Source organism: Mycotypha africana, assembly GCF_025528875.1.
Source record: "Mycotypha africana strain NRRL 2978 chromosome Unknown BDF20scaffold_13, whole genome shotgun sequence".
NCBI lineage: Eukaryota > Fungi > Mucoromycota > Mucoromycetes > Mucorales > Mycotyphaceae > Mycotypha > Mycotypha africana.
The window spans coordinates 172,149-185,247 of record NW_026515737.1 but is presented as its reverse complement, the minus strand read 5'-3'; the positions used below and the strand labels follow the sequence as shown (position 1 = coordinate 185,247).

General features: G+C 39.1%; 3 protein-coding genes across 3 annotated transcripts; 1 reads left to right on the top strand and 2 right to left on the bottom strand.

Moving 5' to 3' along the window:
* Window positions 1–801: 801 nt before the first annotated feature.
* Window positions 802–1,784, top strand: BDF20DRAFT_828583 (uncharacterized protein; the record flags this gene model as incomplete). The annotated part of the gene is made up of 2 exons (XM_053078261.1): window positions 802–1,617; window positions 1,695–1,784. The coding sequence occupies 2 exons, from the start codon at window positions 802–804 to the stop codon at window positions 1,782–1,784; spliced, it is 906 nt and encodes a 301-aa protein (XP_052931459.1).
* A 419-nt stretch (window positions 1,785–2,203) lies between these two features.
* On the bottom strand, window positions 2,204–7,212 carry BDF20DRAFT_917164 (CNH domain-containing protein; the record flags this gene model as incomplete). Its single annotated transcript, XM_053084532.1, has 9 exons — window positions 2,204–2,380; window positions 2,459–2,567; window positions 2,650–2,936; window positions 3,022–4,614; window positions 4,692–4,838; window positions 4,924–4,986; window positions 5,059–5,364; window positions 5,456–6,970; window positions 7,042–7,212. The coding sequence occupies 9 exons, from the start codon at window positions 7,210–7,212 to the stop codon at window positions 2,204–2,206; spliced, it is 4,368 nt and encodes a 1,455-aa protein (XP_052931458.1).
* A 198-nt stretch (window positions 7,213–7,410) lies between these two features.
* BDF20DRAFT_897779 (putative white-collar-1a protein) lies at window positions 7,411–10,200 on the bottom strand. Its single transcript, XM_053082570.1, has 5 exons — window positions 9,869–10,200; window positions 9,499–9,799; window positions 9,292–9,412; window positions 9,162–9,221; window positions 7,411–9,067 (listed from the first exon to the last, which is right to left on the bottom strand). The coding sequence occupies exons 1-5, from the start codon at window positions 10,078–10,080 to the stop codon at window positions 7,800–7,802; spliced, it is 1,962 nt and encodes a 653-aa protein (XP_052931457.1). The 5' UTR covers window positions 10,081–10,200; the 3' UTR covers window positions 7,411–7,799.
* Window positions 10,201–13,099: the final 2,899 nt, after the last annotated feature.

Below are 13,099 nucleotides of genomic sequence, written 5' to 3'. Positions count from 1 at the left end.
ATCGGTTGCGAGCCTTACGAGATGTTGTTCAAATCTAAGATGTAACAATTCAGTCTATGTAACTTTTGAGCTACTTCTGCTATACTGCACCAAGTGATCCGAAACACTTTCTAAAATTATACCCCGCAGTACTGAAAATTGCTAAACGTTGCTTAAAGTGAAGAAAAGTCAAGACCTTAGATAATAACAATTGCCTTGCTTCAGAAGAGTCATCTGTGAGCTCTCCGCTTTAAATCAGGTGAGCGAGTCATTTGACTTTATTTTTGCAGATCGAAGAATGAGCACCGTTGAGTTGCCAACTGAAATGAAATTGTTCGAGATTCCAAATTTATACTCGATGTCTCAGTGATAAAGTAACAATAACCCCCAGATTGTCATTGATAACGGAGTATTTGGCATGGCTTTTTAGTTTCCCTTCGGACGGCGTTGCGTCAAGCAACGTGTGTACCAATTTGAGTGTAGGAGCGTTTAAATGACAAGAACCGAGTGTATATCTATAAATTGTAGGACAAACAGACATTAAGCTTTTTTATTAGTTAAGGAGCGTGGCAACTCCGATCCCGAGAAAAAAGTCAAAAAGCTATTATACAATAACGATAAGCGTTTGCCAATGGAAAATGTAGCAGACGGCGGCGTGATCCATTTTCACATTTATTATTGGCTACAGTCAATGTTTGTTGAATTCGCGTGAAATATTTCTGATGAATAAAGCAAAGTGCATATATAAGGGTCACAGAAAAAGCTTAATTCACGTTTTTCTGCAATATCATTCAAGCTTTGATATAATTTCTTCGTACAATCATGTCTCAAACCATTACTGCTACTACTCCTGGCTACCGTCTCGGCTCTGGTGAAGAATACAAGCCTGAAAAGAAATTGGAAGATTTCAATAACTATAAGTTTGCTCCTATCAGAGAGTCACAAGTTAGTCGCGAAATGGTTACCCGTTACATGAATGATATGCTCTACTATGCTGAATCCGATGTCGTTATTGTTGGTGCTGGTAGTGCTAACCTCTCTTGTGCCTGGGAATTGTCCAAGGACCCTAACTTGAAGATTGCTATCATTGAACAAAACGTTGCTCCCGGTGGTGGTTGTTGGTTAGGTGGTCAACTCTTTTCTCCTATGGTTGTCCGTAAGCCTGCCCACAAGTTCCTTGATGAACTCGAAATCCCTTATGATGAAAAGGATAATTATGTTGTCGTCAAGCATGCCGCTTTGTTTACCTCAACTTGTTTGGCCAAGGTTCTCGCTCGTCCTAATGTCAAGCTTTTCAATGCCACTGCTGTTGAAGACCTTATTGTCAAGCAAAACAAGGTCGCTGGTGTTGTCACTAACTGGACTCTTGTCGCTTTAAACCATGATACCCAATCTTGTATGGATCCTAACGTTATCGAAGCTAAGGTTGTTGTTTCCGGTTGTGGTCACGACGGACCTATGGGTGCCAGTGGTGTCAAGCGTTTGGAATCCATTGGCTTGATCAAGGAAAAGAAGGGTATGCTCTCTCTTGACATGAACGCTGCTGAAGATGATATTGTCAAGTATACTCGTGAAGTCGTTCCTGGTATGGTCGTTACTGGTATGGAACTTGCTGAACTTGATGGTGCTCCTAGAATGGTAATTTATCCTTTATCGTTTTCGGGTTTTTTTTTTTTTTCTTATTTTGACTAATCAAATATCATATGTGTCAATAGGGTCCTACATTCGGTGCTATGCTCATCTCTGGCCAAAAGGCTGCTTATGCTGCTCGCGAGTCCCTCAAGAGACAAGCTGAACAAGCTTAAGTTTCTTCGGGCTAAGGCTTACTTCAGCAAAGCTTTTCACTATTCTTTCAAATCATGTTTCTAAGTCGGTTGGAATCTTTTATTTCCTTTCTCGATGATGATCTACACTAGGGGTGCTTGGTTTTTATCATTTAGTTGCATTACAATGAATGTAACTCTAACCTTGCTGAGAATATACCCTTCGAACGTGATTCTACATAATAGTAGCGCACGGAAGTCTAGCCTGTAATGTCAGATTTTTCATCCCTTTTAATTAAGCATTTATCATTTCAATAAAACAGATTGATATTATTATTATAAATTATATACATCTTTAAATGTTCACTACTTTCTTCCTAAATTTCCCATTCAATGCTAAACTTAATACATAACAATTTGTTCTTTGCATAAGATTGTACCAACAAAAAGAGAGTCCTTCTTTAACGTCTCGAATATGCTGTTGAATGTCGAGAGTTATTCATTGTCAAATGGAAAAGAGCTTGCGTATCCGGTTTCTGACTGTGAGTCATACAAACATGGATGATGGGTTTTTCACCACCACCATTGTAATACGCTAGTCGAATATTCTCGCCCGATATGATCTGAACCAATTCACCCTAATTTGAGAGTTTACCAAATTTTCAATTTTCAAGAATAATTGAATAGATCAAAGCCTTCAAGAAATAATTACTTACAGTATCCACATGGCGAACTTCAATAAAGAAAGGATCGATTGCAATTATGTAAGGATGCTCGTACACGATATGTGTTGGGGAGCCTTCCCATTCACAAATAGTCGCAGGTCTATACATTAAAATTGCAAACATTAGTCACAAGCGACAAGGGCTATGTTTTTTAAATAGAGTGCAGTAGTTAACAAACTTACTTTCTCTTATCGGCTCTGGGTACGAGAGAACCATTCCGATTGTTCACATAAAATGCAAATTTATCATAGCATAGTAGAAATTTGTCATTAATACGATACATTGCCAAGGGTTTCAAGGGTTCTTGATGACGAGTAACAAAATAGAATTCTGGGTCTTCAGAATCAGGTATATCACGACCCACAGTAAGGTTTTCTGGATCGATTACTTCAAAGCCTCGTTCACACACGACATTCAACTTAGCCTTGAGGAAATGAATATTACTTGCGTCCGCACCTATGTAGAAATCCTAAAAAAGAAATCATGTTCATGAGTGTATTCGTTCTTGGTAGATACAGTTCAGCTCCCGTAGAAGTCTTCTTTCTTTTTTTTACCTTGTACTTTTTAAACCATTTGAGATAATCCGGTCGATTGCTAAAAATTGAAGGTCGATGGGTCAATAGTTTCTCGTTCTTTGGGTCTCGCAAATTGCAAAAAGGTTCTAAAGCAGTGAAAACACTAGCCGTATTTTTTTTTTTCTTGTAAACAAGTAAATCGCGGCCATTGCAATGTCCAGTCTGGAAAAAGTTGACATGTTGAGCAATTTCCACTTCAATACGGTCAATTGCTTTTGTATTACTTTTACAATCAAGGGTGTCCAAAGGATAAGCACGAAGCGCTTTTTCGGTGAGTACAATTAGAATGTGGTACTTTTCCATGACAGCCAATTGAACCACACTTTCACACTGTATGATACGACGTACAGAATTATCTTGTCCTTCTGTTTTGAAAAACACTCCATTATCGGTTCCGATGGCTATTTTCTTTTCTTCGTTCAGGGAAATAAAAGGTACCGAGCAGTTGATACGTGTTGTGAATCCGGAAGCAACACCAGAAGTAGCAGTATTCCTGAAATTGACATCATCCAATGGCCTAAGTTCAAACACATCTGTATCTCCTTGTCGTTTCTTCAAGGACGCTTTGGCATCCTCAATAGCCTTCACCCAAGTTTGTTTCTCTTCTACCGAGGAGCAGAAAAAGGGGTATACCGTCCCACCCCTTGACCCGAGATGATGCAATATGAGTGTGATATTGCCATTGAGTTGACCAGCGTTAGGACTACTGTAGTCCCAACTTCCATTGACATAGCCAGCGAGTGAGCTGGTGGTTCCAGAAGAATGATTCCGAAGATTAGAAGTATTCTTTTGAACCACCAGCATTTGTAAAGGAATAGGTTTTTTCCAAATACGGTATTCTTCGCCTGTATTTGTCTTACGTAGTTTTGTCATGACGAGCATATGGTCAAACACGAAAGCGTAGATATCATTTTTGTCCGGTGCGTCATGAGTGCCAATACGGCGTCTGAGGGTGCCTTTATGGTACAATCGACGGTTGGGATCACTCAACTGCAACTCGTAATACTCACCTTGCTTGAATGTGGTACTATCTCGAATGTGAAGAATAGCCAAACGTTTTTTGATGTGTAATGCGGCATTGTCTGCTTTTGTTGCAACTGAACGAATAATGTCGTGGCTGCGAGTTAAAAAGACATAATCAGGATGATCCTCTGGTGTTTTTTTCAAAAGTGCCTCAATCAGTAGTGGATAACGTTGCATACGCGTAACTGGACAGAGGAGGTAGTGCCAAATAGGCAAGCGGTTGGTGCGATCATGTTTGGCGAGTTCTTTTGCGAATCTTTCAAACTCGGGGTTCTTTTTTATCTCTGCCTCAGCCAAATACTTTGCGAGAAGTGCATGAGGACTGTATTTTACATAGGCTTCCTCAAAGAACTGCATGTGTTGGACTAATATATCACCGATGGTTGGAACACACTCTCCTTCATATTGTCGGTAACGAGCAAGCATATCATTGAACATGGATTCACTCATTTGTATCAGCTCTTGATAATTGTTAAATACAGTACTAATGAAACTAGCAACCCGGCTCTTTTCAATGACACCAGATGTTTCTATCCCGGTTACAATAACCTATGTCATTCTTTTTCTTAGTAAAAGGGATCCTACAGAGCGCACATAAAAGAAGAGAAAGAAAGGAAGAGGTTTACCTCATGTAAAATTCGTAAATCTGCTAAATACTTTTCTTCTGAATAAATTGTCTCATTCAGCACTTCTTGTCTTCCTATCTCTTTGGGATCCAACGTTTTTAAAAACTCTCTATCCATTCTAGCCGACCAAGCGTCATGTGAAACCAACTACATAGGGAATGATAATGCTTTTAGAAGGGCAAAGAGAAAAGAGGTTATTTCTACATATTCTTCTAAATATTAGAATACTTACCCAACCACCGGCAGGTGACGTGATTGTTTTGTTTAAAGCCTCTAAAGAAACATGAGCTTCGATCTACAAATTCCACCCTGTTTAGAAATACTTGGCTTGGGCATTATCTTATGTTAATTACATTCAGTTTTATACCTTATTATCTACAATGAAATCTTTTCCAGTATTGGGGCATGAATATGAGTAGCATCCTTTCAATCCAGAGCGACAGGCATAGCTGTAACAAGGTGTCAAACTCGGAAGAACACCGGTTGAAACGTTGCTTTCCGTTATATCCTCTTCTAGAAAGTAAGTATCGTCTGCATTCACGAAATTGGAAATGAGCGATTTTTGTGAATACTGTGTTGGCGAAAACAATTGATCTCTCATCAACACATTAGCCACTTGAATGCAATATTCATCCGGTACTACTTGTTCTTCCAAAAGATTTCGTATAATTGTCTGTAACAAAAAGATTGTATTAAGTAACAATGGTTTTTCTTATCTTTGATTTGGTTAAAAAACACTCTGCTTCTCTTTCTCTCTTTCATACCATCGCTTCTGCTCCTGTGAAGGATTCATTATATTCACTAGCACACCATAGTTCTCTGACGTGTTCCAGGCCTTTTACGTGACGTATAAATGCTACAGATAGAACAGAAACCAAACCATAATTGGGTTTTAAAGGAGTTATCTCTTTCACTACCTCCTCGCCTTGTTGCTCTGTTGCTACAGCAGTTAACTCCACACTTCCTTCAAGACGTTGCTGAGTGATAGTGTCAACTGCCGTGGTGTTTTCCAAATGGTGGGTCGATTGGTGTAGGATGGCCTCTTTATTAATAGAAGAGGAATTGGCAAATGATGGATAGCCAAAGTCTCCCATAGATTGTTGTTGTAAGTAATAAGCAGTCGGATCAATGTGTTGGGGGAGTTTATTGGTTGGCGGGATGGCTTGCTGCTGTTGTTGGTGACTATTGTAATTGTCTGTTGTTTTCGTCGTCTTGTGGAAATCAACATCGTCTGCCTGTTGAGGTTTTTGCAAATATTCATTTTTCGGATTGAAATAATCCTCATCCTCGTCGCTATCTGTATCCGGCGAAACGGGGATAAAAGGCATCTCTCCATTTTCTTCTGACATGCCATTCGTATCAATATGTTCTGGTAAGTAACTATAGCGTGGGCGTTCAATGGTAGTAATCATGTTATTGCGTAAGGACGAATGAGGTTTTCGATAAGGAGTAGAAATCTTGGAAGTAGCGGCAGCTGTGGTGGCGGTGGCGGTGGTAGTGGTCATGTTGTTTGAAGCGACAGAAGGCATAGGTTGAACACCATTATTACCGCTCATTGAAGTCAACTGACTAGTCGATGGATTACTCGAGGATGATGCTGAAAATGTGTGAGTTGGTAACGGTGGAGGTGTATTTGTAGCAGAGATGCTGGAAGGAGTGGACACAAAAGTAGATGGATCTGATGCTTGCTGAGTAAAGGTGGGTCTGTATGAGTTGTTGATGATCTCTTGTGTAGCATCGGGATACCCTATGGGAGGGTAGATCTGCTGCTGCTGTTGCTGTGGAGAGCCTGGCGGACTAGTCGATTGTTGAAATGGAGGAGGAGGAAGAGAATCATAAGGGGGGTATACCGTACCAGAGTTACTGCTATTGGATGAGTTTCTTTGATGATGATGTTGAGGTACAGGCATGGACACATTATGGTGCATGTGGGAAGCAGAGGAGGAGGCGGCAGCTGAAGGAGTCGCATATCCATACCTCTCGGGTACTGGAAATGATTGAGCAGTAACTGAAGAGACCCGTTGAGGTAGAGGTGTTGTGGGTAAATGATTTCGATAGTTTGATAAAGTAGAGTAGGACGGATAAGGTTGTGGTGGAGGATAGCCGTAACTGTTATTATTATTTTCGGTGGTTTGATAATAATACTTGGTGTGTGGTTCTGTACTATTTCTTATATATCCATTGTATTCGTTACGAGGAGGCAGAGGAGGAGGCGGTCCGGGAGCACTGGTTCTTGACTGATTGTAAGAGTAGTAATAATTTTGATAGCTTTGTGAAGACTAAAATGAATGGTTTTTTGTTAGATAAAATAGTTTTACTGGAATAAAGTTCTGGTCTAGAATAGCCTTACACTAGGCTGCTGCTGCTGCTGCTGCTGCTGCTGATCATAACGGAAAGAAGTTGCATGTTGCGATTGTGTTTGCGAAGGTCCACCGAGTGAATTCAACATTGCATCCATTTCCTCATCAGCACTCTGCTGGTATTCATGCTTGTGCTGATATGGTTGTGTACTGCTGGACATTTATTTCCTCCGTATTTCGCAAAACAAAAGAGATAAGCAAAGTATAATGAGCACGATTACTGGTTAAGTTATTTCTAGTTGGGTTCCTTTAAAGTATAATAAAAAAAAAACATTTCAGGCGGACTTTTGTTCCCGCTAAATGACTCTTAAACCAAGGCGTGTCTGTACCTACTTTTTTCTCCACATAAAGCAAAAAGCCATAGTACGTGGTGATTCAAAATTCTCCAAACGTTAAAAGGCCAACGGTAAACAAAAGAAAAAAAATAAAATAAAATAAAATGCATTGCTTTCAAATGAGCAGCTAAAAAAGACATTGATCTTTTTATTAAAAGTTATAATTTGCCGTTTCATGGTATCAACATAATGAAGTGAAATATGATATAAGTTAATGTATAGGAAGGAATTTCCTTTACTGTTTTCAAATAGCTAAAAAAATAAAAGAAACATAACTTTTGATGAATGAATAATAAAGTAAGGGTCTCAAATGGTATCTGATGAATATTTGAACTGAAAGGTATGAATCATAGAGCAACTTTTTCTGTTTGTTTGTTATTTGTTCAGAACAAATGTGGAATTAGTAGAGCTGGTTAAGCAGTTATTTGTTGATGATGATGTTGTTGTTGTGCAGTGGTATCCGACTTCTTCGCAGCCAAAGACTTTGCATAACGAAGACCGCAAGCATTACATAATTCCTTGGGACCATTAGGGCCCTTTCTCCATTCAGGCGAATCAGTACGTTGACATTCAACACACATCTTGGGGATCTCAGATTCAGTAGCAGAAGGTTTATTGCTCTTCTTCTTTTGCTTGCGGCTACGTTTAGGGTTAGTAATGTTCTCAAGTTGTTCCTTCAATTTGCGGTTTGCGATTTGAAGTTGATGAAGTTCATATTGCCAAGAGGTACCTCTGACAGTTTCAAGCTCTGAGAACAAGTTTTCCTCAGAATCTGTTTGTAAGAAGCTCTTTCCAGTCATTGATTCCAAGACAGGAGAGTGTTCTTGGACGATGTCGGATTCCTTGGCTCTGATTTGGATGAGGGCAAATGATGGACGACCCACACCAAAAGATACGTCACCCGGATAGAATGTGGAGAAGACAGGAACATAATCACCTTTGTTGTTTTGCATGGTGTGATGTAAGTTAACGATACGACCTTCTTTGACAAGCTCCAAAGCCCGTGTAATATCACGAACATTATTATCACCGACATACTGATAGAGAGTAGCACCCTCTAAAGCATCTCTGTTGAAACCCACTACTTCATCACTGGTAGGAGTGACATGTAAGAAAAGACCGTGAAGAGTAGCCTTTGCCCAGAATTCAGGGCCGTTGGTAATATCAAAAGCGTTCACCATTTCCTTACGCACCAACTCATACATGGGACGCTCACGACCAGCTAAAATGAGGCACTTTCGGCCCTTGCTTTGATCAATGTGAACTTTACCTTGGCATTCCATCCACATGTAACCAGAGTACTTGCGACGGACACGGTAAATAAGGTTAACTACTTTATCAGGGTTACTGGCAGCTTCCTTGATTTCACGCATGACGGGAACGATATCAGAAGGATGGCAAATGGAGGATAAGGGATGGCCGACCAATTCTTCAGGATCATGTTCCACGAGATAAGAGGAAGAGCGAGAGCAATAAAGGAAAAAGCCCTTCAAGGAAAGGACATGGATAAAGTCTTCAGATTGATCCAAGAGTAACTTGTTCCACTCTTGTTGTAACTGTTGCTCATTTTCGCCAGAACAGTTGACGAGCTCTAAGATTTCCGGAGACACCAGAGTTGAAGTAGCAGGAGCAGTGGTAGGCAATTCACGGAAGTAATCATCCACAGGTTCAGAGCTGTAGTCTATTTGTTTAAAAGAAGAGTTGAGAACGTTGTGTTTGCTGGTTCACAGGTTTTTTTTGAAAGTCTCAACAGTAAAATGGAAAAAGATACGTACTGCTACCCGGGATGTAAGGTGGGATGTTCATCTGTTGATAATTCACCATATAGGTACCATCTACAGAATGCAAAACATAGAGATCAATAGTAGAAAACAAGCAAGTAGTTTGTAGAAAGACGATTTTTACTTTTCATCTTTTCCAAAATGGCATTGGGTTGTTCTACCAAGTCGACTTGCAAGCCAACAAAGAAGGCAACCTGGTTATTGTCATTTGTAATAGGGATCACAGTAACTAGATTAACAAAAGGCTGTATGTGCAGGAGAAAAAGGATAAAAGGTTAAGATGTTTACAAAAAAAGAAAGCCAGCCAACAGATGATGGAGATGTTCCTTACCTGACCACCCTTTCTATAATTGATGATACTGGCCTGATGTTCCTTGTTTTGCAACATTTGAGCCTTCAAGTGAAAAACAGCTTGATTATCAGTATAGGTACGTCGGGAACCACAGGTCACTTGGCCATCAGGGGCTTGTAAGAAACGGCAGTTACGACCAACGATTTCATTGGCATTATAACCCGTCAAATATTCAAAGGTGGGAGAGCAGTAAACAATTGGACAATCATATCGGCGAGCATCCGTTACCAAGAACGAACACGACATATCAACGGGACCTAAATTGATTTGAGGGTTGGGTCTGACGTGGCAAAGAGTGATAAGAATGAGAGCTTCTCATCATAACTCTCTCAGTTGATTTTTCATTTACCTGTTGACCAGTTTTGACAAGATACCGATAAAATCGAAACCAGAACTTGAATAGACACCCGTCAACGGTGCATCTGAAGTTTGTTCTATTTCAACCGGTGCAAGTTCAATAGCAGGAATCTCGGCTAACTGTTGGTCATTAGCAACAGGCTGATTCAAACCAGGAATGTTGGAAGCCTGGTGCTGTTGTTCTTTCTGTAAAAACTGGGCCATTTTTCTTTTCAGTTGTAAGCTTATACTGACTTAAAATTGGAGAGAATGATTGTTTTCAATGAATATTAGTGAAAAAAAAAAAGCTTAAAACACAATATATCAAAGAGGTAGAAAAGCTTTGAAAGAAAAAAACAAACAAACAAAACAAATCGGTTACTGAAAAGCTTGTGGAATTTATCTTTGAAAGTGTTTTCATGGTAGGTTATCATCTTCAATATGATTGGTTGGTAGATTTATGCTTTTTTTGGAAAAAAAAAAAAACTTGATTGACACGCTAAGCCAAAATGGTTTAGGGAGAGCGTTTTGAAGGAGGAGCCGGAATCTTCTACAATGGGCTTTCGCGTTTATGCTTTGTGCACTATCTACTTAATCGCTCATCAACAAAGATGAAAGCTTGTAAGAGTCTTAGTTTCTGGGTGCATTATTTGTCACACCTAATATAAGAAGTCTTAATTACACAGATCTCGATTTAAGCGAGTTTGAATACACAACGTCTGATTTTGTTCGTCGTCTTAGTGTAAAAAGCCGATATAGCAGCGGTACACTATTTTGTATCTGTAGACAGAATCATAAAGTACACGAGCAATCCATGCTTGATCTAGACCATCAAAATTCCGAAACGTGGGGGGGGAGTGTGGGCGTTGTCTCAGGGATGGCAGAAGAAAGCTGGGATAGAAAACGAGAAAAAGGGGTCAAGGAGGGATGATCAATCTAAATCTCTGAAAAAGCTTAATTTTGACTCAGCCAGATTCATTTTAAATTTGTTGAATTCGTCTTTTAATGCCGGCATACCCTAAAAGTTCCATGAATAAATTGTCTATCTCGATTGTGGAAACACCAGTAAAACAGGCGTAAAACAGGCGTAAAACAGGCGTAAACAGGCGTAAAACAGGCGTAAAACAGGCTTTAATTATTATATCTTTGTAAAAGTGGATGTTATTGCTTTTTGCAAGAATAAACGCCACACAAAACTATATTTCTATTCCCTTTTGGGAAGAGAACAGTTAAGAAAAAGAAAGAAGAGCTGCAATTGCATCTGTTAAAAACCTTAAACAAGTATAATGCAGTCGTTCCTGTCCAAATGAATTGTGCAATATCAGATATATGGTTACATTACTAATATCTTGTGTGTAAATTGAAAGATTTCCTTCATTGTTGTGAGGCCAACTGCCAAGTTCTTTAGTGAGTAAAGGGAAGGAAGGGGTGCTGAGTGGATGTGATCGATATACGCATTCGAAATGGAAACAAATTTAGGCGTTTTATGACAACCTCCACATGCAGTACTCCGGAATGGAATAGCAGTTCCTCATTCGCTGTGCAACCATCTGTCAAGCATGCCTCCTTTTTATTTTTGTAGATCTATCCTCCCTTTTTTTTTTAGGATTTGCAGCGTGTTGCAGTACACACTATGGTATAACTTGCAAAAATAACCTCTGCCGTTTGCTTCTGCAATGAGATTTTACCTAGTAAAAGCAAAGATATATTTGAGCGCTTTCTTTGTATGTCCTTTACAGGAAGTAGCAAAATGAATGGTTCTGCATAAAGGACTGTTACTACGACCAGAAAGAAAAACTTCTAGTCTATGATCCCTTAAATTATTTTTTTCCAAACGATTCTATGAAACCCAAGTATTTTCTAGATGTTAACCATAAAAGTATAAGAGTCATGAACCTTTTGCTTTCTCTAGGCAGATCGCTCTAAGCTTCTTATGTCCCTCCCCTCCCTTCTCTCTGGTTCTGAACGCTTTTGGCAATTATGTAGAAGTATGTATATAAGGGCTGTCGTTGGTATGCATTGACGAATAATAGGAATTCAGCATGTAAGTCAATATCTCACCGGTACAGAATGCTGGCGTGCTTGTTATGGTTTTTGAGTTACTGCCATTTTTCATGAAAAGACCACAAGGTTGAAAAAAGCGACGCATACTATTTTTATTCATAGACTTAGTTCTGATAGAAAGAGTCAATGCATAAAAAAGAACCAAATCTGTTGAGAAGTAGCTTATTCTGGATAGACCAGAGTAGTATTTACATTTGATATATTAAAAGTCCAAGCCTGCTCAACTATACTATATTGAGAATTGGTACTCGTATTGTTTGAATTTCTGGAAGCCGTAAACTTTCTAAGAGTACCTCTTTGATTGTGTTTCCATTTCTTTCGTCGCATATGAATTATAACTCTAAAACACATTTTCAACTTCAATGCTATATTATGGTCAAAGACGTCATTGTCATAGATGTCGGAAAACAAGGCAGTTCCCGATAAATTCATTATTGCTATGAAACGATGCATGTGTTTGATAATAAGCTCAGTTGAATTGGCGTCGGTTACTGCTTTCGGAAATTGGAGGTTGTATCTTATAATATATTGTCTCTTTTTAATCGAATATATGCTTTGTCTTTTTCATTGTATGCAGTTTGAAAGGGGATTATCTATAGAATCTCGAGTACAATGGCGTATGATGGGAAGGATGCTATGAACTTCTTTCCAACATTCACAGTAATATAGTCTATGTATTATCTCTGCCCAATAAGCTATAGACTCTGCTTCATGTCGTTACTGTCAGCGTCCTTATGTATATTCTTCTTTCCATAACTTTTCAACCATAGGATTTCATTATGATTAGCCATAAACAGTCTCCAAACTCATGAAACAATGCCTACTGTCATTAAAATAGGGAATGCATATTGTAGCCCAGAATTTTTTTTTTTCAATAAAGTACGTTTACGGGAAGCTGCTTGCTTGACATATCTCACCTATTCAAACACAATGTCAGGATGCTGTTCTTTACTATGTCAATTTCAAAGCTACAAGTACAAAATTCTTACTTATAGGTGAGTAAACGATGGGCAAACAACATCATTAATGGAACTGGGCATTCTTGCAAATACGAAACGTAGCATTCGTCAAAGCAGTCAATAATGATTTTTACTGCTGTCCAACATTGGTAAAATTTCAATGTTCGTTCTCTTTTTGGCTCCCTTCCCCCTCTCCCCCTTTTTTTGAATAAAAGCTTGTC